Genomic DNA, 26,304 nt, shown 5'->3' on the forward strand with positions numbered 1-26,304 from the left:
GTCTCATCAAAAGAACAGCATACTTGAATTTCTTTAATTAAGTTCATATTTTTCATGTCCACAACAGCTAGGTGCCCCTGCGTCCAGCAGCTGCCATATATCGACCACTTGACGTAAAATCCAGAGTATATGGACCAAGTTCTGCACAGGTGGGACGAAAACAAAAGTTATCATTAGCAATAGGACACTAGTCAAGCAATAGACCAATAAGTAAGTTTTCTTCAAGATGGTTGCCCAACAGAGCAGTATGAACATCAGTGAGTGAACCATTGATCAAGCAACATCACCAAAAGACCAAATGTACTTTTAAGTCATACAGAGGAACCGCAGCAACAATTTTATAAGGTCATAAGCAATGAAAATACATAGCATAACTATCTCAAATTGGAGAGAGCAGAAAATCAAAGAAGAATCCAAGAATACTTATATTTATAACTTATAAGATGAAGACATGGCACAAAACAGAAAATTAAAAGTTTGTACCCAAGTGTTGTTGTTCGTATTACAACCTAACAAAAAGTCCAAGATTCTGCTTTACCAGACTACAGCCATGTTTGATATTGAGGTTGGGCAACCGTAGCTTTTAAGTTATAACACTACAGTGTTCGGTAAACATTAACTACTGTGGCTTGGAAGCTAAGTTGATTTGATCCACCACTTGCATGATGGAAAACCTATAATACCTTTATTTTTTTTTCAAAATTATTATTTAAAAGTCATATTTTCTACGTACTGCTAACTTTTATTTCATAATTACAGTTTTTTTCACAATAGGTGTAGCTTGAAAGCTACAACATCTAAATAACAAACAGGGCCTATATTTTATTAAGAAAAGAATGCAATGGGAGCCAACTTTTAACTCTAAAGATAACTCTAGCAAATTTAATTGAACATTGAAGCACAATTTCCCTTTTTATTTTCAGAAAAATTCCTTCTTTTACCAGTCTCTTCAAAGTTGAATAACAAAAGCCAAATTACAGATTTCACTCCTCAGACAGAAATTCTAGAGCAAGTGTATGGTTAAGAACTCTGATCCCATTCTACTCATTTTACAAAATAAAACTGTTTATTACTTTTCAATTCCTTATCCACCTTCCCTTTTCAGACAAGATCTTTCCATAGATAACAACATATTTTCAGCATACCTTAAAAGAGTTGCAATGATTTCAGTATTTTTCTTTCATAGTTTCTACACTTCTCTTAATTTTTTGCATTTTTAACTAATTTAAACAAAGATAATAGGTATGCAACTACATAAGACATGCCACAATTTCACTACGGGAACAAGAAAATTTGAAATTAAAATTGTCCTTAAATAGACAATGAGTCAAAAAAAATCTTAACCAATGGAAATTGGTAGCAAAATAGTCAGGGAGCAGGCATCAACCCGGTAACACGATATCATATTGATTTCTGGAGCTTAGGATATCTACTTCCCGAGCAATTGCATCTTGTTTGATCCGCCATGTCTTTTCTACACCTTCTGCCTCCAAATAGCCTCCCTCACTTGGCATAAGCCACTGGAAGAAAGGAGCAAAAATTAATTAATTAAATCACCAATTACCTTTGACCGCCCAACTAAAAAAGAAGTATGAGTTTAGAAACATGTAAAATCTGGTACAATGGAGTACCACAAAATTACACCACCTTAGAAAGAAGAAGTTTCTACCAACCACCCCCTTCAATATGTTATCTTTATCTAAGAAGCAAGCTCAATATAATTCTTTAACAAAAATGTATATCATAAACATACAGTCCTGTAAAATTTTTCACCTTATCTTCTCAAAATAGAATTCGAGAAAATTTAATGACAGATGACAAGTTAAATAGGAAACTAAATTACCTTCTCAACTTTGGCAGCAGCTTTCGCAGACTTTCCATATAATTCTTCTCTGAGAGCAAGTTGCCCCTTCAATTTTTTGTCTTTTAAAATCTGCAGAAATGAAAAGCCTAGAACTGAATAAATATCATAAACAATCAACTCTGACAAGAAATCTCAATCAACAATACCATACCTCCAAATTAGCACCCTCTCCTCTGAGATATTTCTTCATGTTTGTATCTAATTCCTTGGAGATCTCCTGAAGATTAAACATATATCACGTCACTTTCCAACTTCGAAATAGAAATTTGGAAAATATATACAGAAAGTAGTTAAACCAATTGCTGAAACCTGTTCAATAGGAGGCCGAATACCTCCACCATCTCCGTTCTCTTCTTTCGCACCCATCCCGGACGTGCAATCTGTAGAATTTTAGGAAAAATTCCAATTTAATGTAATACAACAATACTAACATTTCATTTCCTTAAAAAGCATGCAGATAAACAATCAGAATATTATCAATTAGCACATTAAAAATGGGCCAACAATAAAATATACCGCTAATGGCACATTAACAAACAGAGACAAGTTTTAAATCCTAAAATTAAAATTTTCAAAAATATAGAGAAATGCACATGTAATTGATTAACAGAATTTTCTGACAATCAAATGGCCAATTAAATACACAACAGAAAAAAACTATGAATTTGAAAAAAAAAAAAATTACCTTCAACAGATGCCCAGGCCAGCAAAACCGACACCAATCAGCAATCAACAAGCACCGTTTAGAGAGTTAACGGAGATGCAGTGCAGCCGTGCAGCGGAGACTAGGTGAGCAACGTGCGGCGAAGAACTTAGTGCAGCAACAGTAACACGGTGATGGGGCCTAGCTTCCAGCCGCGGCGAGCTTCAAACGGCGGCGGCGACGAGGAGTTCCAAATTTCAGAGAGAAGAAGAAGGAGATGAGTGCCGAGCTCTAGGGTTTTAGTTTTATTTTTTTTTTCTCCGTTTTTTAACCGAGCTGAAACTTGAAAGGGTTATAGACTTCAAGTTTTGAAGGAGAGAGAGGGTATGTTTTGTGAATTGCAATTTGTTGTGGATCTAAATAGAATTTATTGTAATATTTATATAGTAATTGTAAATAAGAATAAAATGGGACGATTTCAATATAAATTATGGAATTTAGGAACCTACTTTAAATAAATTAACAAACTAAATATTTATTTTCTTTTTTTTATTTTTTTAAGCGATCTATATCCCATCTAAAATGTCATGTTTTTATTGATAGGTTTCACAAAATACTTATGCAGAAATTGATTTCAACTTTTAGGTTTAGTTTAACAGTACTAATGGTTGATTTGAAATTTTGTCAATTAAAATTACTGAAATAAAAATTTTCGTTAAAATCGAACTACGATCAGGCAATCATCGCCCAAATAAAAAAAAATTCGGCAAATTCTGTTGGACAAAATTTCGGACTAAATATCATTTTTCTAAATTTAATATTATGGTGTATTTTATTATAAGAATAATTACATAGTTTATGTTTTAAATAAAATAATGCTAATATTTCATTTTTGTAGGTTAGAAGGGCATGCCGCTTGATCAACAGCTCATTACAGCACTTGCAATGGATCATGACCTTGTAGGTTTGAAGAATAATAAATTTTTTTGAATATTTCTGCTGACAATTCTACCTGTCTGTAAATGTAAGGATCCGTTTGGTACAGTTTTTCAAATAGAACTTATTTAATTAAAATTTTTATTAGTAGAATTTTTATAAATAGAATTTTTACCTAAAAAACTTTAGCTATTTGATTGTCAATAAAAACTTTTATTAAAAATTTATAAAATTACTTTAATAGATAAATTTTTTAAAATTATGTAATGAAAAGAATAAAAAAAGATTGTTAAATAAATAAATGATATTTTAGATATTTTAACATTTAAAAATAACTTTTCAATCTCTACTCGCAAAAGCTCAAAATTTAAGTTTTTCCTAGCAAAGGCAAAATAGCTTATTTAAGTTTTAAAAGCTTTATTAGAAGAACAACCAAACAATAACAAAAACTATGATAAGAGCTTATGGAATTAAATAAGCACTTATAAGCACTTATATGATAACAGCTTATGGAATTAAATAAGCACTTATACTCATTAAATAAGTCGTACCAAACAAGCACTAAGTTTTATTACTTTTTGGATCCTGTTTAGATAGCACTTTTTGAAAATAATGGATGAATTAACTCTAAATAGAGGATACATAATATATCGGATATTAGCTGCTTGGGCAGCAATCAACCAGAAGTTTGGAGACCAATACAAATATCAAAAAGTACCAAATACAGTCTGGGAAAATTTTAAGCATGATCAGTAACGGCATGGCAATGTGCAAGCAACAATGTATTTTTAACAATCTCACATATAGTATGCTTAACAAAACTATGGACTTTCTGCATTTCCACATCAGTTTCCATCATTCAATGGAAATGATGGAAAGCAGCAACGATCATATTTGGGCAAAAATGAGGAACCGAATAATCCCATCAAAATCTCTCACAAAGCTACACATTGCTTTATATATGTATTCTACTTGTACTTGATAGTTCAAGTGAAAATGTGAAAGGTGAAAGGTCTCTATATATTTCTAGTTTCTACAAACTGTGCTTCTCCCAAGTCCCAGTTAGGCTTTCTACCAATAAAACTGTTACTTCTAGTAGCCCCACCTGGGTAACAATGACAAGTTAAGTTGGAAATTAATCAGAGACACATCATGAAAAGCAGTATCATCATTTTTTTTATCATCTGAGCAGAATTCAATCAGTTCAAAAAGAAGAAAATAAGTAGAATGGTGACAAATTCATGTAGGGAGGGAAGTGGAACCTGCGTCGACTTTTATGTATAAAGGATCATTTTAGATGGAGCTTGATGGATCCAAAATTGAGCAAAAGCAAAGGGGACAGAGAGTGAGAGAGAGCATGCTAACCTTCAAATCAAATCATCTCTTGCGTTTTTTTAATAATTTCCATTGTTTCAGTAAAATTTCAACTCCCTCTTGTAGCCTAGCCCTTCTTCCTTCTCGAAAGTTCCACAACTCCGAGGTTATATACCTTCCACTTGGATTGTATTCATTGATCTCCAGTAAAGCTGTAGTCACTGCCTTGTACACTTCTTCACCCATTTGTTTCTTCAGACCTTTCAATTTTTCATCTTCTTCCTTTAGTATTTCCTGAATGGCTAGCATATGTTATGCACATTTTGAGGAAAGCAAAGTAACGAGGAGCTTGGGAGCAGTCAAAAAGAAAACACATACAAAGAAACTAAACTATATCCAGAATTTGGACCAATAAAATGTATTACCAGTAAAATTTGCAGGAAACTCTGGAACATTTCTTGAAAATTTTGTTTGAAAGATATAGACCATCTAACAAAGACATGCATAAATAAACAAACTGAAGCAGATAGAGCATTTCTCGAGCCAACAAAATGAGATGCACAGCCATAAATGCGTGCAACTGCTGAACTCTTTTTTCTTAAACAAGTGGTATATTTTAATAATCATGAATCATCATCACAAAAAATATACAGAGAAGAGTGCAGAACAGGGGAAAATCAAATTAAAAGAATATTTAAAGGTCACATGGAATGAGAGTGAAAGCCAAAATCACGAGATCAATGAAATGCACACCTTATGTTTCCCTTCAGCTGTAACAACTTTGAAAGGATGCCAGTCTGAATCCCTAAGATACTCATCCCACAATGAGCACAGTTCTGAACCTTTTTCTTCTGCTTCTTCCTCATTATACCATTTTTTCATTGCTTCAAAGAATGGTTTACCATCAAGTTCTCCCATCCTCTTAAGACCAATATGAGCATGACCTGATGTTTCTTTCATGGCCTATGAAATTGGTAGATAAATTGGTAGCTAGGGTTAGAACCACAGAGCAGAACTAAAGTTAGCCTTTAACTAGAGTTCACAAATCATATAAAAACAAGAAAAAATTGAACTTCATCATTTCCCATTGAAAGAGATTACATAAACAGTCTGCACATCCTTCTCACATAATCAGAGTTTTCCAATTTTCTCATTCACTCGTGAGTTTCTGAGCCACCTACGGATTTCTGCCATCAATAACAGATAATTATCTGATAGCACAAAAAGTGGATACCGTGTGCCAATATATTCAAAATCCTTTCTTTAGTTCATATCTACCGTCAATACTACTATGGAAGGTCAGTTCAGGAAAGCAAAATAAATCCGGAATAACAGACAAGACGCCAAGACTAAAGTACATATTCTCACAATTCATGATCTTGTAAAACCATAATGGAAATCATCCAGTTGACTGCTGAAGTAGGTAACTAGACTAGTGGAAGAAGAAATACTCACATTAATCAATTCTTTACGAGCATCCTGCAGGTCATCATTACTTTTACGTTCTTTAATGATTAGAGTCTGGTTCAATGCTTCTAGATCTTCAAGCTCTCCTTCCTTTTCTCTCAAATCTTTAAGCACTGTTTCCATCTTTTGCTGAACCTCTGCATCACCACCGTCACTCACGTGCTTCATCACTTTTGATGTGCCTCTCAGTCTCTCAATTTCCAGTTCCAGAGCTTGTTTTGCATCCAGTTGTTTTTCCAGTTGAATTATTTTGTTATGAAGCTCCTCCTTCTCTATCTGTATGAAAATAAAAGTAGCAACGACAGTCATCTGTTGGTCTGGTTTCAGAGGAAGTGGTATGGATGCATCGTTGTGATGACCAGAGAATTAAGAAAGACAAACCTTCTGATCTTCGGCCAGTTTTCTAACATTGTCATCAGCCTTCTGTTGTTCCAGTGTAGCCAATTGAAGCGAACTGTTTCTCATTGCATTCTAAAAGAGCAATAAAAATTCATTTTGCAGCCACGCCTTTTAACATTTTCCTATAAGACATACAAGACAGAAAGCGAAATGTTCTAGTACCAAGATCAGTACCTTTTCAATCTCCTCAGCAAGAGCCTTTCTATCATTTTCATTCTTTGCCTCTCGCTTTTGCAGATCTACCCCAAGGAACTCAAGCTCTTTCTTCTGAGCCTCCAGTTGCAACTTAAAGTTTTCATGTTCAGTAAAAATCCTCTGAAAGTGGTCCTGTGCACTAAGTTGTATTTTCTTTATCTCTTTGAATCAACAAAACAATAAAAATTAATTAATTAATTAATTAATTAAAGCAGAAGAGAATATGACCACAATTTCATGATATCAGAAACAACCATTAATTGTTAAAAGTTCAGAAGAAAGGAATCTCAGATATTCTTGCTTGCAATCAAAGAATATAAAGTCATTGATTTTGTTCCTAGAAATTGCAGAATATATAGCGATGCCAATAGAATCCTAAAATGTATATAACTGGATTTCTGTGATCCGTTCTTGATAAATATTAAATTCTATGAGAAGATCTACCTTCATTATACCCCTGAACAAGCCTATCTTTCTCTTCCATTAAGTTCTCAATGAAGTTTGAAGTCTCGATGCATCTTTCCTTCATCTCTTCCAAATGCTTGTTCTTGACCTCAATCGTGTTTGTCAGATTGGATACAAGTAGATTCTTCTTTCGTGCCTCTTCCTCCACCAATCCAGAAATGGTTTTAAGGTCTCTGTTCTTGCGTAGGTGTTCACCAATGATATTGTTCAAACTGTAGTCATCAGAACGGGCAACCCACCCATAAAGACCAGACTTTTCTTGATTACCTTCATTCCAATCCTTTTTCCCATGATGATCTGCCTCATAACTTTTCTCAAAGGCCATGGCATTATCTAAACCGGGCCAGTTTTTGTTGAATTGTACAAGGGCACACCCTGAATGACCCCGAAAATTCCACAGTGATTGAACTCTCGTGGGGTGGAGCCCTCTCCTAATCAATTCATCCTTCAGCTTGGATCCACTTTCTCCGACAGACCGCCCATCCTGCCCCCTTCTTGTAGGAATATTGACCACAATACCAATCCAAGGCCACACAAACTTCCCATCGCTGCAAACATTCAGAGGATCAACTCCATTCACAGGTTTTGACTGACTGCCTACATCACTTAGATCTGTCTCCAAGAATTTTGCCAGAGCTAGATGATTTGCCTTTTCTTTTGCACTTCTTTTGCTACTATTGCCAATCCCAGAAGCATGTTGAAGGAGATCCTTATAACGGTAATCATGCTTTCTTTTCTTCGGACAGTAAGGGCAAGTAAAAGTTTCATCTGAGATTTTCACATTGTAGTTTCCACTCTTAAGTTTTTCATAAGATTTATCTTCATAATCGACCATTTCAGAGTCACTTATATCTGCATCCTCTTCTGAGCTGTGATCCATCAAACTTCACCTTGAATCTCAAACAATACCTGAATTAGAATAAAGTTAAGAAGTGAGTCATAGATACAAAAGGAAAACGGTGCCCATTATTTCAGGTGAAGAAACAACAGCAACAATTTATCGGGACACCTTACATTTCTTAGATTTTACGTCTATGCCATCAAATATTAAACTTTAAACATTCCAAGAAAACTTTCTGTCTTGGGGAAGAAGTTCATATAACGCAATCAGAAATATCCATCAAGTGAAAAATCACAGGGCGAAAAACACAAAAACCTCAGTTGCATTAAGCATGGAAGCAAATATCTGACTAAAAACAATAAATAGGAATATCATTCACTGGTCTCCTTACTTACCAGCAAAAGACACAAGGATGAATAAAAACAAACCAAAAAATATATAAAAAATTTGGGTTTAAATTTATGCATCTTGAATAATAGTATTGTAAGAGTAGCTATAATAAATAGCATTAATGAAATGATTCCTCCCCCCCCCCCCCCCCCCCCAAAAACAACCAACAAAAAAAAAAAAATCAAAGAAACCAAACCCTCTCTTTTGAATCAAGTGGTCTAAAAATAGCAAGATAAATTGGGGGAAAAAATCAACAGGTATATACACATGTATTAACTTAAATTTCTTAATGTCTGCATTAACATTGAACCAAATCATCAAAAATAATAATAATAATAACAACAACAACAATAACAAAAACAAATACTAGACAAAATAAACTAAACTTATCTCCACAGTCCAGATATTATGATTAAACATTCAAAAACAGAAGCTAGCATGATATTTTAGAAAAATAACCAAAAATAGAAGCATATGCATGAATAATTTTTTTAAAAAAATAATAATAATAACTGAAATTTTAGTAGAAATATGATTACAGTGAAAAGAAACCTGAACACAAATTTAGTCAAGAAAAAAAGGGTAAAAAATAATTATAAATTAATAAACAAATAAATTAAACTTGTCTCCAAATATCATGAATAAAAATTCAAAAACAGAAGCTAGCATGATTTTTTTTGTCTTAAAAAAAGAACAAAAATGGAAGCATGTATAACTTTATTTTTAAATAACAATTACTATAATTCAAAAATAATAATTACTAAAATTTTATAAAAAAATGTGATTAAACTGAAAAGCCACACCGTAACCCAACAAAAAAAAAATACAGAAAAAAATCTCCAACGATTATTTATTATTTCAGCGAATAAAAGAAAAAAAAAGCATGCATTCAAAACAAAATGATACTGAAATTAATGGGAGCAAAAGATAGGAAAACCTACACAAACTTTTCGTGATCAAAAAGTAAAAAGGTCGCTACTCTGATTTGTGAGTTAAGGTAAGGTTTTGATACTGCGAATTCAGTGAAGCTGAATCGTTTTACATACAGTAACTTCGATTCACTGTGTTTAGGGATGGCAATTGTACCTGTAAATCCGTAAACCCGTCCAAACTCATCCGTCAAAACTCGTCCGTTGCGGGTAATTTTATCCGGGCGGATTTAGTATTATAAATTAAAATCTACACATGGATGCGGGTGGGTTTGGTATTAATCTTATATCCGGTAGATACCCGCATGGATATCCACCAAATCCGTAATATTTTTTTCAAATATTTTTAATTTAATTTTAATCTAAAAATGTATAAAGAAAATAATGTCATTAATTAAATTACCAAATAGCCAAAGGTTCAAAGTTGTGTATGTGTGTATATGGCCTATATCTTATTCTAAAGTCATAATCTAAAGAAAACTAAAGGCATTTTCCTTCGAATTAGTATTTGAAAATATTAATTTTAATTATTATTATAGGCATTGTGTTGGATGGGTGCTTATGGTGGTGAATGAAATAAATATATTCTCTTGGAGCTTGTTTTAAATGATAATATGAAATGTAATTATTATTTTTAGATACTAGTTTGTGTTTTTTAAATGGATTTGTGTAATTTATACTTAAATTTGAAATTTTGTGTTGAATTGATGTGGAAATTTTAATTTTTCATTTACATTATTTAATTATAAAATTGAGTATGTTATATGGAATTTGAGGTTATTATTATAAATTTATATATTAAACATTTGTGATTTTAAATACAGAAACCCGCAAAAAATCCGCCGAATACCATTGCGGGTTTGGTAATTGTTAAAACCCGCTGCGGGTAGGTTTTTGTAAAAAAATTAAAACCCGCTGCGGGTTGCGGGTGGGTTTGATAATTTAAATTTTGTGCGGGTTTGGATTTGGTAATGGCAAACCCGCTGCGGGCAGTGCCCATTGCCATCCCTAACTGTGTTGGGTCTGGCGGACTTCTCGCGGGTAAATAGGTCCATTAGCCCATTTAAAATTTTTTATTTTATTTTTTAATAGTTAATTTCAGGGTAAAAGCTCGTTTAGTCCCTATATTTTGAAGTTAGTACCCGTTTAGTCCCTATATTTTTAAAAATACCTCAAACCATCTCTACCATTAAATTATTGACACTTTTGCCATTATCTTTTGTTCCTTTTAACTTATTTTTATAATATTGCCCTATTATAATAATTTTTTAGACATTATTAAAAAGAAAAAAATAACCCTATTATAATAATTTTTTTAGATATTATTAAAAAGAAAAAAAATACCAGTTTAACACCAAAAAATAAAATAAAATAAAAATATATATATTAATTTTTGTGGAACACACTCTTGAGTTAAAATATTAATTTTTCTAAAAAAATTGATAATGTAATTTTTTACGATATTAATTTTTTAGACATACGTGAGCTTCCATAAAAATTAATATATACCTTTTTTGTTTTTATTTTATTTTTTAGTTTAATTTGATAATTTAATTTTTTATTAATATCCAAAAAAGAAACATTATTGTAAAAATGTAATAGTGTAAAAGCAAGTTAAAAATTAAAAAAAATAATGGCATAAGTGTCAATATTTAGTATCAGGAACGTTTTGAGGTGTTTTTAAAAATACAGGGACTAAATGGACACTAACCTCATAATATAGGGACTAAATAAGCTTTTATCCCCAAAAATAATTAATATTTTTAATTTTAATTACATCATAAAATTAATTGGCGTACTGCTTTTTATTAATTAAAATTATTAAGATACAAATATGATCTATCAAAGAGTAAGAAATGCAACCCTAACCCGAGGTGATAATTTTTTAAACAATCTTTAAATTGATACGAGCATAATATGAATAAGAGTTTATATAAATAAGCTGAAATTGATACAAATTATTAAATAGATTGGGTGGCATCACTTGATTTCTGACATGATAACTCGTTTATGATATGATTTACTAATTGATTACTTATATTATATTTAGGTACTTTCTTGTTAATTAGAATTGTGTTATACTTTTCATATTTTAACAACCTTTTATTTAAATTGAAAACAAAATTAATTAGAGTGCAAATAGGTAGTACTACAAATTTCTTAGAACTATATAAAGACATGTAAAGGTGATTTTTTGAAAAATAAAATAAAATCATGTTAAATGGATAATACAATATGAAACGTTCATTTTTTATTAATTATCCAACTAGGCATTATTTGTATTATAACTGCGGAAGCCTATAAGCAGTGACAGAGCCACATACAGACTGGTGGAGATAGCTGCCTACGCGAGTCTTAATTTTTTTAGAAAATATTTTTTAAAATTCAACCAAAAAAATTATTTATTGCAAATAAAAATTTGAATTTATCCGTATGGATTGTGAACAATCTATAAAAATTGTAGGTTTGAAATTAAATTATCATCACTAAAATCACTTTAAGTGAGTGTGTTAAATCTAAAATAATTTAAAAACACTTGAGAAAAAATCAAATTCTTTTAAGAAAATTAAATGTGTCTCCTCCGCCACTGCCCATAAGGCAGTGTTTACTTTCTGAAGTGGGAGTGTGGAGTGTGGATTCCTCCTACTTCAGTGTTTACTTAGCTTAAAAAAGGAGAGAGTGGGAGTGAGAATCCGTGGGTCCCACCCAATTTTAGAGTGGGGAGGGGAGGTGGGAGTGGGAATCCACTCTCCCCTCTTCCCATTTTATCCTTATAAAAATAAATAAATAAATAATATTTAATAAAATAAATAATATTATATTTATTAAAAATAATAATTATATCATATTTATTTTATTAAATTTAATAAAATAAAAATAAATTAATATTATATTTAAATTAATAATATTAAACATTAATTTTAATAAATATTAATTAATTATTTATTTAATAATAATAAATATTTTATTCTAAAAAAATATTAATTTTGTACTATATTATCAATAATAATATTTCATTTGTGTTGCTATTATTAATAATTTTTATTCACATAATTTAAATTAAAATTAATAAAAAATTATGATTTACATAATTAAGAATATTAGTAATTATTATTAATTTATAAATATAATAAAATATTTATTTTATTTTTTAAAATATTTTTTATTAATTTTTTAATTAAAATTATAATTCTGTACATAAGGATAAAATTATAATTTAAAATAATTTATTCTCAATCTAAGACAAAGTAAATAAATAATTAGGATTCTGATTGACAATTCATATTTTTATTTAGTCTAAATAAACACCCTACTTCCACTCTCATTCCACACTTCTAATTCAAAAATTCTCACTTCTCAAAATTTTCACTCCAATTAAAAAAGTAAACGCAGTATAAATACAGTCGTAGTACTTCGTAATCCAAATTTTTCTCAACTTTTTTCACCAACTCAAATTAACACACGTAGAAGAGGTCAATTTGTGTATCAAATCAAATCAAACGAGCTCCCCATATCCCCACTGAAAAGACTAATATACCCCTGCTCTGCTGCCCAGTTTTAACACGTTGATTCCAAAACGGCATGAGTGCGTGCCTGTATCAAACTATCAGTTATCAAATCAAATCAAATCAAACAGCTCCCCAACTCTCCTCCGAAAAGACTAATATACCCTTACTCTGCTGTCCAGTTTTATTAACGTGTTGATGTCATAAAACGGTAGTACTAGTTCATTTATTCGTCGGGGGGCGTTGCGCCGTTACCGGCCCTACCCTTACCATCCAACTGGCGACCTGTCACGCTCCAAAAGGCGCGTGAAATTCCAACCTTTCCTCCTCACACACGCTCAACTCAACTCCACCGACAGGTACAAAGCTTTTGCTTCAATCGCACTACTACTGCTCCTGCCTGCTCTCTACTGCCCCCCCCCCCAAAATCCGCCACTCTTCTCTCATTTTCTTCACACGCCGCCTAAATATGGATTTCTCATTTCTTCACAAAACAACAAGCATTCTCATTGTCGCTCTCATTTCCTTCCTCTTCCTGTTGTTCCAATCATCCAATGCTTCGATTCACACTTACGACAACAATCCCTTCCGAGACGTCGGCAACTCCGCCCTTCTCCCCGGAGGCAGCGAAGGCCTCGCCGCCTCCCTCGACGGCTCCCGCTCTTTCATTCGGTATGTAAAATTTTTAAAATGTATTATTCGCTGGATCTACGGCGTCGTTTTCTTGCTTTTTTCTTTTAATTTTTTTTTTGCTTTTTCAAATTTGTATTATCAAATCTTGGCTTAATTTTTTAGATCTGATAGCTTACTCACTGATCCTTTTTCATATTGAAACAAACTTGAGCTTAGCAGTCTCCTGCTTAACTATCCAAATTGCTGCATTGAAAGGCGATTCTTAGTTCTTTTTTCTTTTTTTGTTTCTTCAATTTGAACTGCTAAGTCAAGGCTGCTGCTTGTTTCTATTATTATTATTATTATTACTTACGTTATTTGAACATTGTTGATTTTGCTGTGGGATTGTTCTACGGATCTAAATTTTTTGTCTGGATGAACTATGAATGAAGTTCCAGTGACACATTTCATGCTATTATTGAACTTTTGGCTGTAGAGTTTGCTTCAAGTGTCTTATTAGGTGCATTGTCGCTTTCTGTTAGCTGGGATGGTTTTACGAGATGAAGAATTTATAAAATGGCATGATATAAGATTGAACTAATCTAATCTAAAACTTTAGTTTAGGGTAAGTAAACAGGGGCAAGTTGATAAACATCTAGATCTTTAGTTGTAATTTATATACTATTTGTTGGTTTTGCATAAATTTTGAAGGACCTTATTTTTCAGATAATTTTCTACTTTCTGATTTGTGAAACCTGCAAATGGATTTGATTATCTGCTTCCATATAAATTATTATCATATTTTTAAAAGATAAATGCGGACATCACTATATTACTTTATACTTTTAATACATTTTGATTCGTTATCATTTCCTTTTCTTATAATATGATCTTTTATATATATTATTTGACTAGATTTGAGAATGTCACTTTCTGGAGGACTAAGGCAGCTGCTGATGAGCATTCAGAAATGGAGCACAGTACTGGGTTGGTACAAGTTGTTATTTTTGAGGCAGCTGATCGTAATAATATTGGGGGTTCCGCCTATGGTGGACAGAGGTCTATATGTTGTACCCCTGATCTTGCTAAGCTGGAAGGCTGCAAGCAGGGTGAGGTTATTAGGATGCCTTCTGCTACAGATATTAATTGGCCAATCGTTTTAAATGTACAATTCAGTGGGAACTACTTGTCTACAAAGATGGATAATGTGGATGTGCCAATTACAAAAACTGGAATGTATAATTTATTCTTCATAGCATGTGACCCTAAACTCAAGGGTCTGGTAATGAGTGGGAAGACAATATGGAAGAATCCTAATGGTTACTTACCGGGGAGAATGGCTCCACTAATGAACTTCTATGTGTATATGTCTCTTGCATATGTGGTTCTTAGTGTAATTTGGTTCATTCAATATGTGAGGTATTGGAAGGATATACTGCAACTTCAGCATTGCATCACAGCTGTGATAACTCTCGGATTGTTTGAGATGATTCTTTGGTTTTCTGAGTATGCAAATTTTAATAACACAGGAATTAGACCAGTTGTAATTACAACTTGGGTTGTGACAGTTGGAGCAGTAAGAAAATCACTTACTCGCCTTCTTATTCTCTGTGTTTCAATGGGCTATGGGGTTGTGCGGCCCACTCTTGGCGGCCTTACCTCAAAGGTGCTTCTTCTGGGTGCGACATACTTTTTGGCATCTGAGTTGCTGGATATTACTGAGTTTGTTGGAACCATCAGCGACATATCCGGAAGAGCAAGACTTTTTCTTGTTCTTCCTGTTGCATTCTTGGATGCCTTTTTGATATTGTGGATTTTTACTTCTCTTTCAAAGACACTGGAGCAGCTGCAGGTATTACTTTATTTATGGATGTGCTTTTCATTTTCTCTTCATATGGTATCACTTTAGGATGCTAAAGTTATTTTTATCCAGGCAAAAAGGAGTTCTATCAAGTTGGATATATATAGGAAGTTCTCAAATGCATTAGCTGTGACAGTCATTGCTTCAGTTATTTGGATAGCTTATGAGGTATGATTAAAGTCAAGTATTTATCACCTTTGTGCAAATTTAGCTGATATCCTGTGATTTATCATCCTATCTTAGGGAATGAGTTTTTTATAATGAGGGAAAAAGAAAAAACAGTTACCACTGTATTATCTGGAACTGCTGTTATTAATGAACAACAAATTTGATGGTTAAGAAGCTCATTATCTTATAAATTTAGATTCTCAAGTTCAACACATTCTGTTTGTAGTTTGTTTGTTGATATTCCTGGTAAGTGGTAGATGGGACATCATTTATGCAAACTCATCTCTTAGTCTGAGTTGTATGGATTATTTTAACTGTGGTGGATTTGGAAGATCAAGGAAAGCTCTTTTTCCTTCACCTTTTGACTGAATATTTTCTTTTCCTGTCCAATTAATATAAATTTCTTTACTTGATGTAGACGTTAACTGGTTATCATAGTGTTTATTTTTGTGGAAATATTATGCTTCCTCTTACAGGTGTATTTCAAAGCAACAGATCCTTTCAATGAGCGATGGCAGAGTGCTTGGATCATTACTGCTTTCTGGGACGTTCTTGCCTTTGCCTTGCTATGTGTTATTTGCTATCTGTGGGCCCCATCTCAGAACTCCCAAAGGTATGTTGTAGTTTCACGAATTTCAAATAATTGGTGGAGTATCTGTGTAGGAATTAAAATGCCAAACTTCCTGGGAAGATCTTCTAAAGAAAGCTCAATCAGCCTTCTGTCAAATATGTACTCTCATTTTCAATTTTCTTCATTTTCCTTTAATACACACCAAACTCCATCCTGGCCCCTAGCGTGAGCAAAATTTGATCCCAAGACAGCTTGTACCGTACCAAGAAGTCTTACCAATTGAATTAACAAGTACCAACTACCAATGGTGAAACTTTAATTGATATATACATATTTTAGCTTTATTTAAAAATCATTAATGAAGAACCAAAGGAAAAAATTATTTGCCTCCACATTGCAATGTTAAGTCAACCTTTTTAACTTTATCAGGTACGCCTACTCGGAGGAAGTGGGAGAAGAATATGATGAAGAAACTCAGTCTTTAACAAGGGGCAAGCCAGAGGGTGATCTTAGTTTAGTCAAGCAGGAAAAGAAAGAAAAGGATGCCGGAGTCACTGCCAATATTTCTGACGAAGATGATGTAGAAGAGGACAAGAGGGAATAATTACTTGAAAACATACACGTTAGCAACGTTATTGATGGTGCCGAAACATCTTGTCCAGTGTGAGAGAGATCATGGAAACATCAGCCTACTTCAACCTGTTAACGTCTTTGGAGCAACAATCTGTCCCGTATCCACTTGCCGTGTGGAGGAGCTGCAAAATTTTGCAAAAATGTGATTTTTTTTTTCCCCTCAGATTGCTGCATTTGTTCACAATATAATTCGTTCTGTAAAGTAAAGCTTGGCAAATGGGTGATTAGCTTAGAGTAGATGAAATATTGAAAATCACAGACAGAAATCTCCGATGAGGGGGGTAGAGATGAGGTGTATCGTTGTGATTATCATTGTGATTTGTGATATATTCTTTGTACTACTACTTACTTTCCATGTTGTAGGTTGCTCATTTGCTTGATTACTTGCATGTTCATTGTTCGATAATTTTAATGAGAAGGGTGAAAAGGTTTCAAGGGTTCGCTGAGACTATTCACTATTGATTATTTTTTAGAATATTTCATTTGGCGCTTAAAATATTAACATCAAATTCTTTTTCTTATACTCTTAAAGATCTTATTGTTGTAAGATTTTATACATATGAACCTCAAATTCTATTTGTAAATGTCTTATTTTATGCAAATAAGTCGATAAGTGCAAATGCCCATTCAAGTTATGATTTTCTCTACCATAAATTACAAAAGAGCTGGAAGCTCAAAGTATGAGAAAAATGGTACAGAAAAACATTCTGCACATCTGAAAGAAAGGTTACGAGGTCAGGAACTTAAATGAAAAGAGCTCTAAGATACTGGGAATAAAGATTAAATAGAAACGTTTTATGGGTATAAGTGATAAAGATAAAATGTTTAAGGGCTAAATTGCAAATCTCCCAAATTTTAGAAGAGCAAACAGAACGGTCATCGTTTGATGTTACGAGCTGAAGAAGTAGGATGGCAAAAATCCCCACGGGGACGGGTACCCTCGGGGATTTTCCCCATTCGGGGAGGGTATGGGGATAATTTCATACCCAATTTCTTATTCGGGGAGGGGACGGAGAAATTTTTTTTACCCAATTTCTTATTCGGGGAGGGGACGGGGATGAGGTGGAATCCCCATCCCCTACCCATTTCCCCATTTTAATTTTTAATTTAATTTTAATTTTTTAAAATTACTAGTAAATAAATTATAAAATTATAAATATTGGTAAAAATAAAAAATATCAAAATATTTATATTATTAAACTTTTAGGCCTAATTAGCTAATTAAAGTTCTAAATTTTTATTTAGGACATTAAAAAGACTGAGTAGATTCTATTAGCCAAATTTTTTTTAATTTTGATATTCTTTAAATATTTTAAACTTAAATCTATTTTTTATTTAATTTTAGATGTTATAATTGCCCACAGCGAATCACAATTTTAATATCTAATCTAATCTAATCTAATATTTACTTTTGATTTGCTCCGATTTAACTATTGTGTTGTAAAGGGAATAGTCCACATTTATAAAGTGCCCACGCCACCATTGAAAAAGTTAATTTTGAATCTAAATTTGATTTTATTTGTAACAATTTTGTATTAGACTATTAATTTGTTCATGATAGTTTGTAAAATAAGTTTGTATCTCTTGTATGTTGCGTTACTTACTAATTTAATGTATGTGACTTTTGTAATAGATATTAATGTAAGATATATTTCGAACTTTACTTTTATTTGAATTTTTTATTTTAATATGATTAACTCAAAATCGAAAAAAAAATGTATTAGTTATTCGGGGATCGGGGACCCTCGGGGATCCCCTGTTATTATTCGGGGAGGGGATGGGGATTCTGTCAAGTAATTCTGACGGGGACGGGAAGGGGATGGGGATATACGTAAAATATCGGGGATGGGTACGGGGAGATCGGTCCCCTCCCCTCCCCTCCCCATTGCCATCCCTATGAAGAAGCAAGCAATGCGAGTGATGTGGAAGTGATAACCAATCAGTCACAAGAAAGGGGCCAGTTGATTAAAAAAAAAAATAATTAATTAATTAATATAAAAATAAATAAATCGATGGGCAGCAGTAACGGAGGAGGAGACGAGGAGCTGAAGAGAATGGCAGAACTAAGCAAAACCCTAAAAGAAGGAGAGCGAATTTTGGCCCCCACGCGTAGACCCGACGGTACCCTCCGAAAACCAATTCGGATTCGGGCCGGTTACGTCCCTCAAGATGAAGTCGCCATCTATCAATCTAAAGGTGCACTGGTATGTACGTTTTAATTTCATTTCTTCTGTTTTCAGAAAATGTAGTAATTTAACTAAATAACATCGTTTCAAATCACTTGTACTTTTTCTTTATATATATATATATATATATATAGTCTATTAGCTGTGTTAGTCTTTATTGAGTTCAGCCTTTGTTATTTTGGATTGTGGTGGAAAATGAAGATTATGGAATTTGAAACTAATTTGAGAGTAATGCTAGCATTCCAGTCACAACTTGAGACCCAATTTGTTGTGGCAACTTATTAGTTAATAACCACATGGGGTTAGTTATTAAAGTTAAAAAATTTAAACATGACATGGCAGTTACGTATAAACTGTTATATCAATTGAGACTCTGAAGCTGAAATGCTTTGCATTGTTGTTAATTTAGTGGCAATTTATCAGCTCATGGAAGGAATAGTGAGAGTCATCACAGTTGATGGATGATTTATGAGTAGATATGGGATTTTAAAGTAAACTTGGGTCTTGTTGTTGTTGGTTTTGATGCAGTTGAGAAAAGAACTGACGGCATTGCAGGAGGCGCCGCCAGGTTATGATCCAGAACTTGATGCAAAACCAAAGACGAAGTCTGTAAAGAGAAATGAAAGAAAGAAGGAGAAACGGCAACAGGTATATTTGGTGTTCTCTTCAATGGTTCTAATCTTTTAGCCTTATTGAGTTTTGAGCTTGGTTTGCTAGGAAGAAGTTGTGCCGTATATGTCTTTTTTACTATAGCGTGATTTCTTATGGTGCTTACCAACGAATAACAATTTCTTAGGCAAGTTAGTTTTTGTCTGAATGCCACTTATTTTGTTTGAATGCCACTTCTCAAGTGTGCTTCATAAACATTATAAATGGTTGGCATTTCATGCAATGTCATGCATGTGTAATCCTTCATGAAATGTTACACATCAAAAGATTAGGAACATTTTCAAAATGGATATAAAATTTTCTGACACCTTCAATTCTAGTTTTTACTATGATCAGTTGTTAAGAATATGTTGAAATAACATGGTCTCCTTTGAGGATTAGGATCATCTCCTAGATTTTCTCTCTCTTTGTCTCTCTCCTAGTTTTCCAAATCTAGTGAAAAAAATTGGCTTAATTGTAAATAAGGTGAATGCAAACCTTCCAAATCATTTTGATGAGTAAAAACTCTCCAGCAGAATCATCAATCCACAGCTTCTCAATGACTTGCAAGTATATTGTCCTGACGCTTCTAGCTTCCGTTTCCTCTTGTCTTCCTCCAATTCATCAATATTGATAATTTCAATACTCGACATTAGCGTTGCAAGTTCTTCAACCTCTCTATCATCAAAATTTCTTTTAAAATTGAAGTTCCAATTCTAATTCATACTAGGTGGAGAGAAAGCCATGCTAGAGAAAATCGAGATATTCTTAGAAAGGAATAACCTGTACAAGTGGGGGAATTTCCCACACAACAAAGCATCACTCCTCCATTTATCGTCCCAGAAACGAATAGCCTTCCCATTACCTACTTCTATGGCAACAAAACTAAGAAAAGCGGGGTACTCTTTAGATATGGCCTTCTAGGGGCTTCTATTGGACCCATTCCTAACCATGTTTGCATCCCATCCATTTGGATGAATTCCATAGTTGCTGCGAATAACCGAGTGCCAAAGAGAGGTCCTCTCCAAGGGAAACCTCCAAAGCCATTTTTCTAAGAGAGCTCTATTTTTCTTTCCACATTGCTGATTCCTAAACCATCTCTAGTTTTAGGCATTGCAACCTTCTTCATAACATGAGATCCATTTCCATTTTCATAACCTTTCCACAAAATTCAAGTTTTTATGTGGGCCTTGGCATAAGGAAATCAAATTCTGGAGAAGTGATGCAAAGAAAGTTTGCTAATTTTTGTCTTTCTCCTTCTTGGTGTCTGATGCCTAAGAGAAGTGCAGAAACTTCTAACCATCTTTTTCTTCGCTGTTTGGTGGCTTCAAAGTTGTGGTATAAGTTGTGCAAAGAAGATAATTTTTTGAAGGTCATTCCGGGTTCTTGTGATTCTCTTTCTTATGGAGTATTCCTTTGCTTTTGGTAGAGGAACAAAGGCTAAAACTGTTTGGAAATGTGCAGTGGCAGCACTGTTTTGGGTAATATGGGAGGAAGGAAATGTTTGTACTTTTGAGAGGAAAAGTGCTGATAATGCTGATGATCTACGGGATAGAGTTTGTCTTCTTGCTTCACTTTGGGCTTCAATACCTTTTTCTTCATATATCTAAACTGGGTTAGGGTTTTGAGATAGGGAGTTATAGCTGATTCTAGCCTTGTAGGGGTGATTGGGTATACTTTTATAGAGCACAAATAGTGCTAGTATTTGTTTCCGAGTGGACAGCTGGTCCACAATCTGTTTTTAAATCTTCTTCATTAATACATTTTTGAGTTTCTTATCAAAAAAAAAAATGTAAATAAAGTGAAAAGCACTGGCTTGATTGTCAACATTAAAATCCAAAACTCAATCTTGGCCGCTCATTAAGCTAGGAGAGGCTACAGGGAAAAAAGAAAAGAAAAGAAGGGGGGGGAGGGGGGAGAGAGAGGCTAGGAGAGGAGCCTTATCCCTACATTGATCTCTTGTCAAGCCAGAAATATTGTCAATTCAGGAGTTTTATGGATCTGGATGATAACCTTATTTATCATGGTTAATTGGTTCTTTTATCTGTTTGCCAACTAAATTGTTTTGACAAAATTAGCCATATACTCTGTGGTTATAAATTCCAAGGGGGAGCACCAGATATAAAATCTTTCTTTCTACAAACTACGAAATTGTTAAGACATTTCTGCAACGTAAATGGTGAAGGATGATTAATATGGCTTTTGCACCAATTGACACATGGCAAGAAAAGGAGGAGAGAGGAAGGAAAGAGAGGGAAGAGGAGATAAATTCCAAGGGGGAGCACCAGATATAAAATCTTTCTTTCTACAAACTACGAAATTGTTAAGACATTTCTGCAACGTAAATGGTGTAGGATGATTAATATGGCTTTTGCACCAATTGACACATGGCAAGAAAAGGAGGAGAGAGGAAGGAAAGAGAGGGAAGAGGAGATAAAGAATTTAACTTGGAGATAAAGAAGAGATAATTTAGAAGGAGATTGTAGGAAAAGCAATTCAATCTTCATATTATTTCTAATCACAGAGCTCCTCAAAGATAAGCATGGGGCCTCTCTATAGTGGCTTAGTCTTAATCTAATAAGAAACTAGAGTATGCTTCTAAATAGCTAGAGTAACCTACTCTGAATAACTAACAGAAAACTCAAACCAACAGCAATAAGTAATATATCAAATTTTCTGAGAAAATAAGATTCCAAAAGCCCTGGTATCCATAATCCCTGAAATAATTAATACTCTGAATAAGTAATTCCAATAAGCCATATAATCCATTGGCTCATTCTCCATTAGTAGTTTATGAAATAATTTGAATGTGAACATGACAATGATTTCTGTTGCTCTGCTCATGAACCTCAGAACGCAGAATGTTTTAAGAGTGATTGAGGAGAAAATTCTCATGGAGGAGTTGTGCCAGAATAATATATCTTTATGCACCAATCATCCCCAACTTCCTATTTCACCATCACATGCCTGTTGAATAGTGTGTCATTTAAGTTATTAGAGCGTCTAAAAAATGAATGGGATGAAGTCCCTCCAGTCTCAATATGCAAACTTTCATTTTTTTTTTAGAACTTGTTCATTCAAGGATTATTTAGCATCTATGATCTTGGAAACTGAAACGATATACAAATATTTTGGTAATGTAAACTGGTTAGTTTAAGGAACGTGCTACTTTTCTGTAATGAACTTGAAATTATTTATTATTGCTGTTACTTTGGTACAAATTTCTGGTTTTTGCTGTCATGGTAATGGTAGGAAAAGGCTAATGTTCCTTAAGTTTCCAGTTTCATACAATCAGCTTCTTCCTCTTTTATATGTAATGCATGTTAATTTATCAAGTTACCTGCAGCAGGCTGCTCTTGAAAAGGGTAAAATTGTGGAAAAACTGGTAGATGGGGAGATTAAGACGGAAGAAGTTGTATCTGCTGAAAATCTAAGTCATGGGTCAGCATCCACCGACTCATTGACATCTCAGATGAATGAACTGTCTGTTTCTGCAAATCCAGTTGTCGAGAACCCTCTGTCAGATGCCAAGGATCCTGGAGATGCAGGAGCTCCAGGACAAGATATTGATAAAAGAATCCGGGCTATTAAAAAGAAGGTAAGTTTCATTCATGGTTTTAATCTTGGGTCTAACAATTTCTCTAAGGAATTTATAACATTATACTTTTTGCTTGTGTTAAAAAACGGAAGCAAATATTTGACATCTCCAAGTTTTAATGGTCGAATACACATTGCAAGAGGATGCTACTGAGCATCTAACATTTGCAAGTTTGAAATGTGATGGTCGTGAAAGGAATTAAAAAAAAAAAATTAATATTGTACATTCAAACTAGTAGGATTTAGCCACTATGTACTAAATTCTACCTTTTAAATAAGCATGTAACATTTTGACTCATCATAGTTGTTGGATTCTTTTTCATGGAAATACTGGAGTCATATTTTATCTTAAATTATTCAATGGGCTTTTAATAAATATTTTTAATGAAAGTGATTGTGGGAGAGCGTTGAGTGTCTCTAAACTTTAAGATAATACAACTTTTAACTTCCTAGTACATCATTAAAGGTGTGTTTGCAATTGATGTTGGACAGCTATAACTTAAAAGTTACAGCACTAAAGTGTTTGGTAAACAGTAGCTGTTGTAGTTTGAAGATAAGTTTATTTGATTTTACACTTGTATGATGGAAATCTATTATATCTTTATTAATTTTGTCAAAATTATTATTTAGAAATTATATTTACTACATAATATTAACTTTCATTTCATGCTTATAGCTTTTTTTCCACAGCAGAAGTTACAACACCTCAATCCCAAACGGAGTCTAAATGTCATTGATGATGTTTGCTTTGTAGTTTGCACACCCAAAAACTTTTGCTTTATGTATTAAATGTTAACTTTTGTTTCCATTAACCCATGCATGCATCAATGTATCCGAATTTAATTATGTAGATGTAGTTGACACAAATATTTACTGGGAAAGCTTTACACATAATTTGTCAGCATGTTAGAATCTTCTGCACTTCTATTAGTTGTAAACTCTAAATGAGTAGTTGACATAAACATTTACTAGGAAAAGCTTGCCCCGCAATTCAACACAATCAAATTCGTCCAAACTATTATGGAATGCTTATTTTTCTTTTCTTTTTGCATTTATATGTTTACCAGTCTTCCTAGTCGTAACAGCTTCTCTCTCTGCTTCTTGTTTCTCTTTTTTGCTCTACTTACATCTTTATTTTCCGTCTCTCAGACTAGAGTAAATGATTAAAGAAAGGGGTTTATTGAGTATGCATGAGGGGGAAGAGCAAATGTCTGATGAGTCCAAGGCTCATTTTCTGCAATCTAGCTATATGAGGCTGACATAGACTTATTTCCTTATACACCTAAAGGACTCTTGTAATCAAGTAATTTAGGCCCCAAATGAATTAAGTTTGTAGAACTAGGCAGAATTGAATTGAAGTTCTTTCTCAGAAGAGAACTGGTGGTATAATGCCGGGAAGAAATGCTAAACAACATGAAAATTCTCTGCCAACATTTGGAAAGATGGTAATGTTGTTCTAGAGTGAAACAGCTGCTACCATTTCCTCTGGTCCTTTCCTTTTTTCCTTTGTTTGTAACACTTGTGGAGAGTGTTTTGGGTTTTTTTGTTTGGAAAAGATTAGAAAAATACTTTTAAGATTCTTGGGATGAGGATTTCAGGTTTTTAGGTTAAAGCTCCCCTCTTCCTTGATTTTGGGTTTCAGTTCAATTCAAGGATATTGCCCTCTTTATAATTTACGGAAATTTGGATGCTGCTGTTGGATGACTTTGGTAATTCATGATTAACGTTTTTTCTTATTTCATAATAGTTTCTGTTGGTAAACTGCTAGCCCAATATTTGATAACTCATTTCCTTTATCATTAAAAGTTTGATCATTTCTCATGATTCAAAAAACCCAAAAAAAAAAAAAGGTGCAAGAATAACTTTTAGTGAGCAGAAGAGCTGCTTGTAAGCTATTTGCATTATGCATTTAAACTTCTCTTTCAAATACGTCATTTTGGGTGTCTTTTCTGATCTAATTCTTATTGACAATCTGGAGCATAGAATCAAGCATGGACTTATATGTTGATAAATCACATATATCAGAAGAAGTACATTGCATGTTAGCTATTTGCTTTTGGATCCATGTTATTGGAAGGATTTTCTGAACCTATGTAACATAATTAGGACTCCAGCAATTTTGTTAGATTGGAAAATGCTGCACTCATTTTGATGAAAAAAGTGATGAAGGGAGTTCAAGTGTCAGCTTATTTTTCTTTCAAAGAATGCATTCAGCCCTGTAGCTTAGCCTAAATTGTGTTTGGTGGTGGTGTTCTTTTACCTTAACTTTGATCCAAAGTGGTTAACAAGTATGTCACTGTTAGTTGTTTTATTCGAAAAATGACTAGAGATCACTGTTTGGCAGCTTGCAAAAGCAAGGTCTACTAAAAACATCTTAAGTGTAACTTCAATACATTTCAAATTTACTTGTTCACGTATTTCTTTTTCCCCATGGCTGCAGATTCGACTCGCGGAAGCTCAACAGCAAAAAGCTGGGCAACAAGAATTGAAACCAGAGCAATTGGAGAAACTGTCAAAACTGGAAGGTTGGCACAATGAGCTAAAGCTTTTGGAAGAAAAAAAGGCTGATCTGGAAGCATCATGATTCTGGAAGTTTGGCGCAAGGAACTAAAGCTTTTGGAAGAAAAAATGGCTGAACTGGAAACATCATGTTTTTGGTTTGTGTGAGTATGAAAAACCCCGTGTAGTTAGTTCTCTTTTATAGTTTGCTTGGTCAAGATCCGAATACTGAATCGAAGTTCATCTATCGAGATTTTGCCCAAATTATGCTATATGGGTTTAATTGAATGTCACTCTTCCTACATCGTAAAACATTTAGCTTACTAGTTTCCAAATTACAGTCTTTTGAATGAACTGCGTCAGAGTTTGAAATCACTAAAGCATTCTAACCAATTGTGATGCAAACATTTTTGTGGTGTTGGTTTGCAGTAATGTATTTGTGTTTGGTTATTTGTCCGGGAAATGTATAGATTTGGCAACACGTTTGGCATGTTGAATCATAGTGTAGTACTTATAGGTCGGATTGTATTGTATTGCCATTGTATTCTATTGTTATATTAAACTAAAAGTCCCTTTAAAA

The 26,304-nt window shown here is 33.4% G+C and overlaps 4 protein-coding genes across 6 annotated transcripts in view; 2 read left to right on the forward strand and 2 right to left on the reverse strand.

Annotated features, from left to right (window-relative positions):
- Positions 1 to 2,928, reverse strand: part of LOC18040927 (probable U3 small nucleolar RNA-associated protein 7) — a 5,688-nt gene extending 2,760 nt beyond the window's left edge. The window contains 7 exon segments of the mRNA XM_024184334.1: positions 24 to 79; positions 82 to 141; positions 1,388 to 1,520; positions 1,844 to 1,933; positions 2,016 to 2,081; positions 2,174 to 2,244; positions 2,550 to 2,928. Of these exon segments, the coding sequence (XP_024040102.1) occupies positions 24 to 79; positions 82 to 141; positions 1,388 to 1,520; positions 1,844 to 1,933; positions 2,016 to 2,081; positions 2,174 to 2,230 (462 nt within the window). The 5' untranslated portion in view covers positions 2,231 to 2,244; positions 2,550 to 2,928.
- Positions 2,929 to 4,197: 1,269 nt separating this feature from the next.
- Positions 4,198 to 9,538, reverse strand: LOC18041635 (protein INVOLVED IN DE NOVO 2). The gene is made up of 8 exons (XM_006431877.2): positions 9,456 to 9,538; positions 7,263 to 8,192; positions 6,798 to 6,979; positions 6,606 to 6,695; positions 6,213 to 6,500; positions 5,511 to 5,720; positions 4,809 to 5,051; positions 4,198 to 4,548 (listed from the first exon to the last, which is right to left on the reverse strand). The coding sequence occupies exons 2-7, from the start codon at positions 8,161 to 8,163 to the stop codon at positions 4,821 to 4,823; spliced, it is 1,902 nt and encodes a 633-aa protein (XP_006431940.1). The 5' UTR covers positions 8,164 to 8,192; positions 9,456 to 9,538; the 3' UTR covers positions 4,198 to 4,548; positions 4,809 to 4,820.
- A 3,760-nt stretch (positions 9,539 to 13,298) lies between these two features.
- LOC18041636 (transmembrane protein 87A) lies at positions 13,299 to 17,246 on the forward strand. Of its 2 annotated transcripts, none has more exons than XM_024184480.1 (5): positions 13,299 to 13,621; positions 14,477 to 15,413; positions 15,495 to 15,590; positions 16,086 to 16,203; positions 16,591 to 16,735. In XM_024184480.1, the coding sequence occupies exons 1-5, from the start codon at positions 13,419 to 13,421 to the stop codon at positions 16,644 to 16,646; spliced, it is 1,410 nt and encodes a 469-aa protein (XP_024040248.1). In that variant the 5' UTR covers positions 13,299 to 13,418; the 3' UTR covers positions 16,647 to 16,735. The 2 variants fall into 2 exon arrangements, with proteins under 2 accessions (XP_024040248.1, XP_006431943.1); XM_006431880.2 differs by having other exon boundaries at positions 13,304 to 13,621; positions 16,067 to 16,203; positions 16,591 to 17,246.
- Positions 17,247 to 18,668: 1,422 nt separating this feature from the next.
- On the forward strand, positions 18,669 to 26,304 carry LOC18041519 (partner of Y14 and mago). 2 transcript variants are annotated; one of them, XM_006431882.2, is made up of 4 exons: positions 18,669 to 18,998; positions 19,509 to 19,628; positions 22,975 to 23,226; positions 25,666 to 26,304. In XM_006431882.2, the coding sequence occupies exons 1-4, from the start codon at positions 18,807 to 18,809 to the stop codon at positions 25,807 to 25,809; spliced, it is 708 nt and encodes a 235-aa protein (XP_006431945.1). In that variant the 5' UTR covers positions 18,669 to 18,806; the 3' UTR covers positions 25,810 to 26,304. The 2 variants fall into 2 exon arrangements, with proteins under 2 accessions (XP_006431945.1, XP_006431944.1); XM_006431881.2 differs by having other exon boundaries at positions 22,978 to 23,226.

Source organism: Citrus clementina, unplaced genomic scaffold, assembly GCF_000493195.1.
Source record: "Citrus clementina cultivar Clemenules unplaced genomic scaffold, Citrus_clementina_v1.0 scaffold_5, whole genome shotgun sequence".
NCBI lineage: Eukaryota > Viridiplantae > Streptophyta > Magnoliopsida > Sapindales > Rutaceae > Citrus > Citrus x clementina.

Coding starts and splice junctions, on each gene's coding strand:
- LOC18041519 (XM_006431882.2), top strand. CDS start 18,807: ATGGGCAGCAGTAACGGAGGAGGAGACGAGGAGCTGAAGAGAATGGCA. Junction 19,629..22,974: donor AGAAGGAGAAACGGCAACAG/GTATATTTGGTG, acceptor AGTTACCTGCAG/CAGGCTGCTCTTGAAAAGGG. Junction 23,227..25,665: donor TCCGGGCTATTAAAAAGAAG/GTAAGTTTCATT, acceptor CCATGGCTGCAG/ATTCGACTCGCGGAAGCTCA.
- LOC18041635 (XM_006431877.2), bottom strand. CDS start 8,163: ATGGATCACAGCTCAGAAGAGGATGCAGATATAAGTGACTCTGAAATG. Junction 6,696..6,797: donor TTGCTGAGGAGATTGAAAAG/GTACTGATCTTG, acceptor TTGCTCTTTTAG/AATGCAATGAGAAACAGTTC. Junction 5,721..6,212: donor CTCGTAAAGAATTGATTAAT/GTGAGTATTTCT, acceptor CCAATTTCATAG/GCCATGAAAGAAACATCAGG.
- LOC18041636 (XM_006431880.2), top strand. CDS start 13,419: ATGGATTTCTCATTTCTTCACAAAACAACAAGCATTCTCATTGTCGCT. Junction 15,414..15,494: donor AGACACTGGAGCAGCTGCAG/GTATTACTTTAT, acceptor ATTTTTATCCAG/GCAAAAAGGAGTTCTATCAA. Junction 15,591..16,066: donor TTATTTGGATAGCTTATGAG/GTATGATTAAAG, acceptor TTCCTCTTACAG/GTGTATTTCAAAGCAACAGA.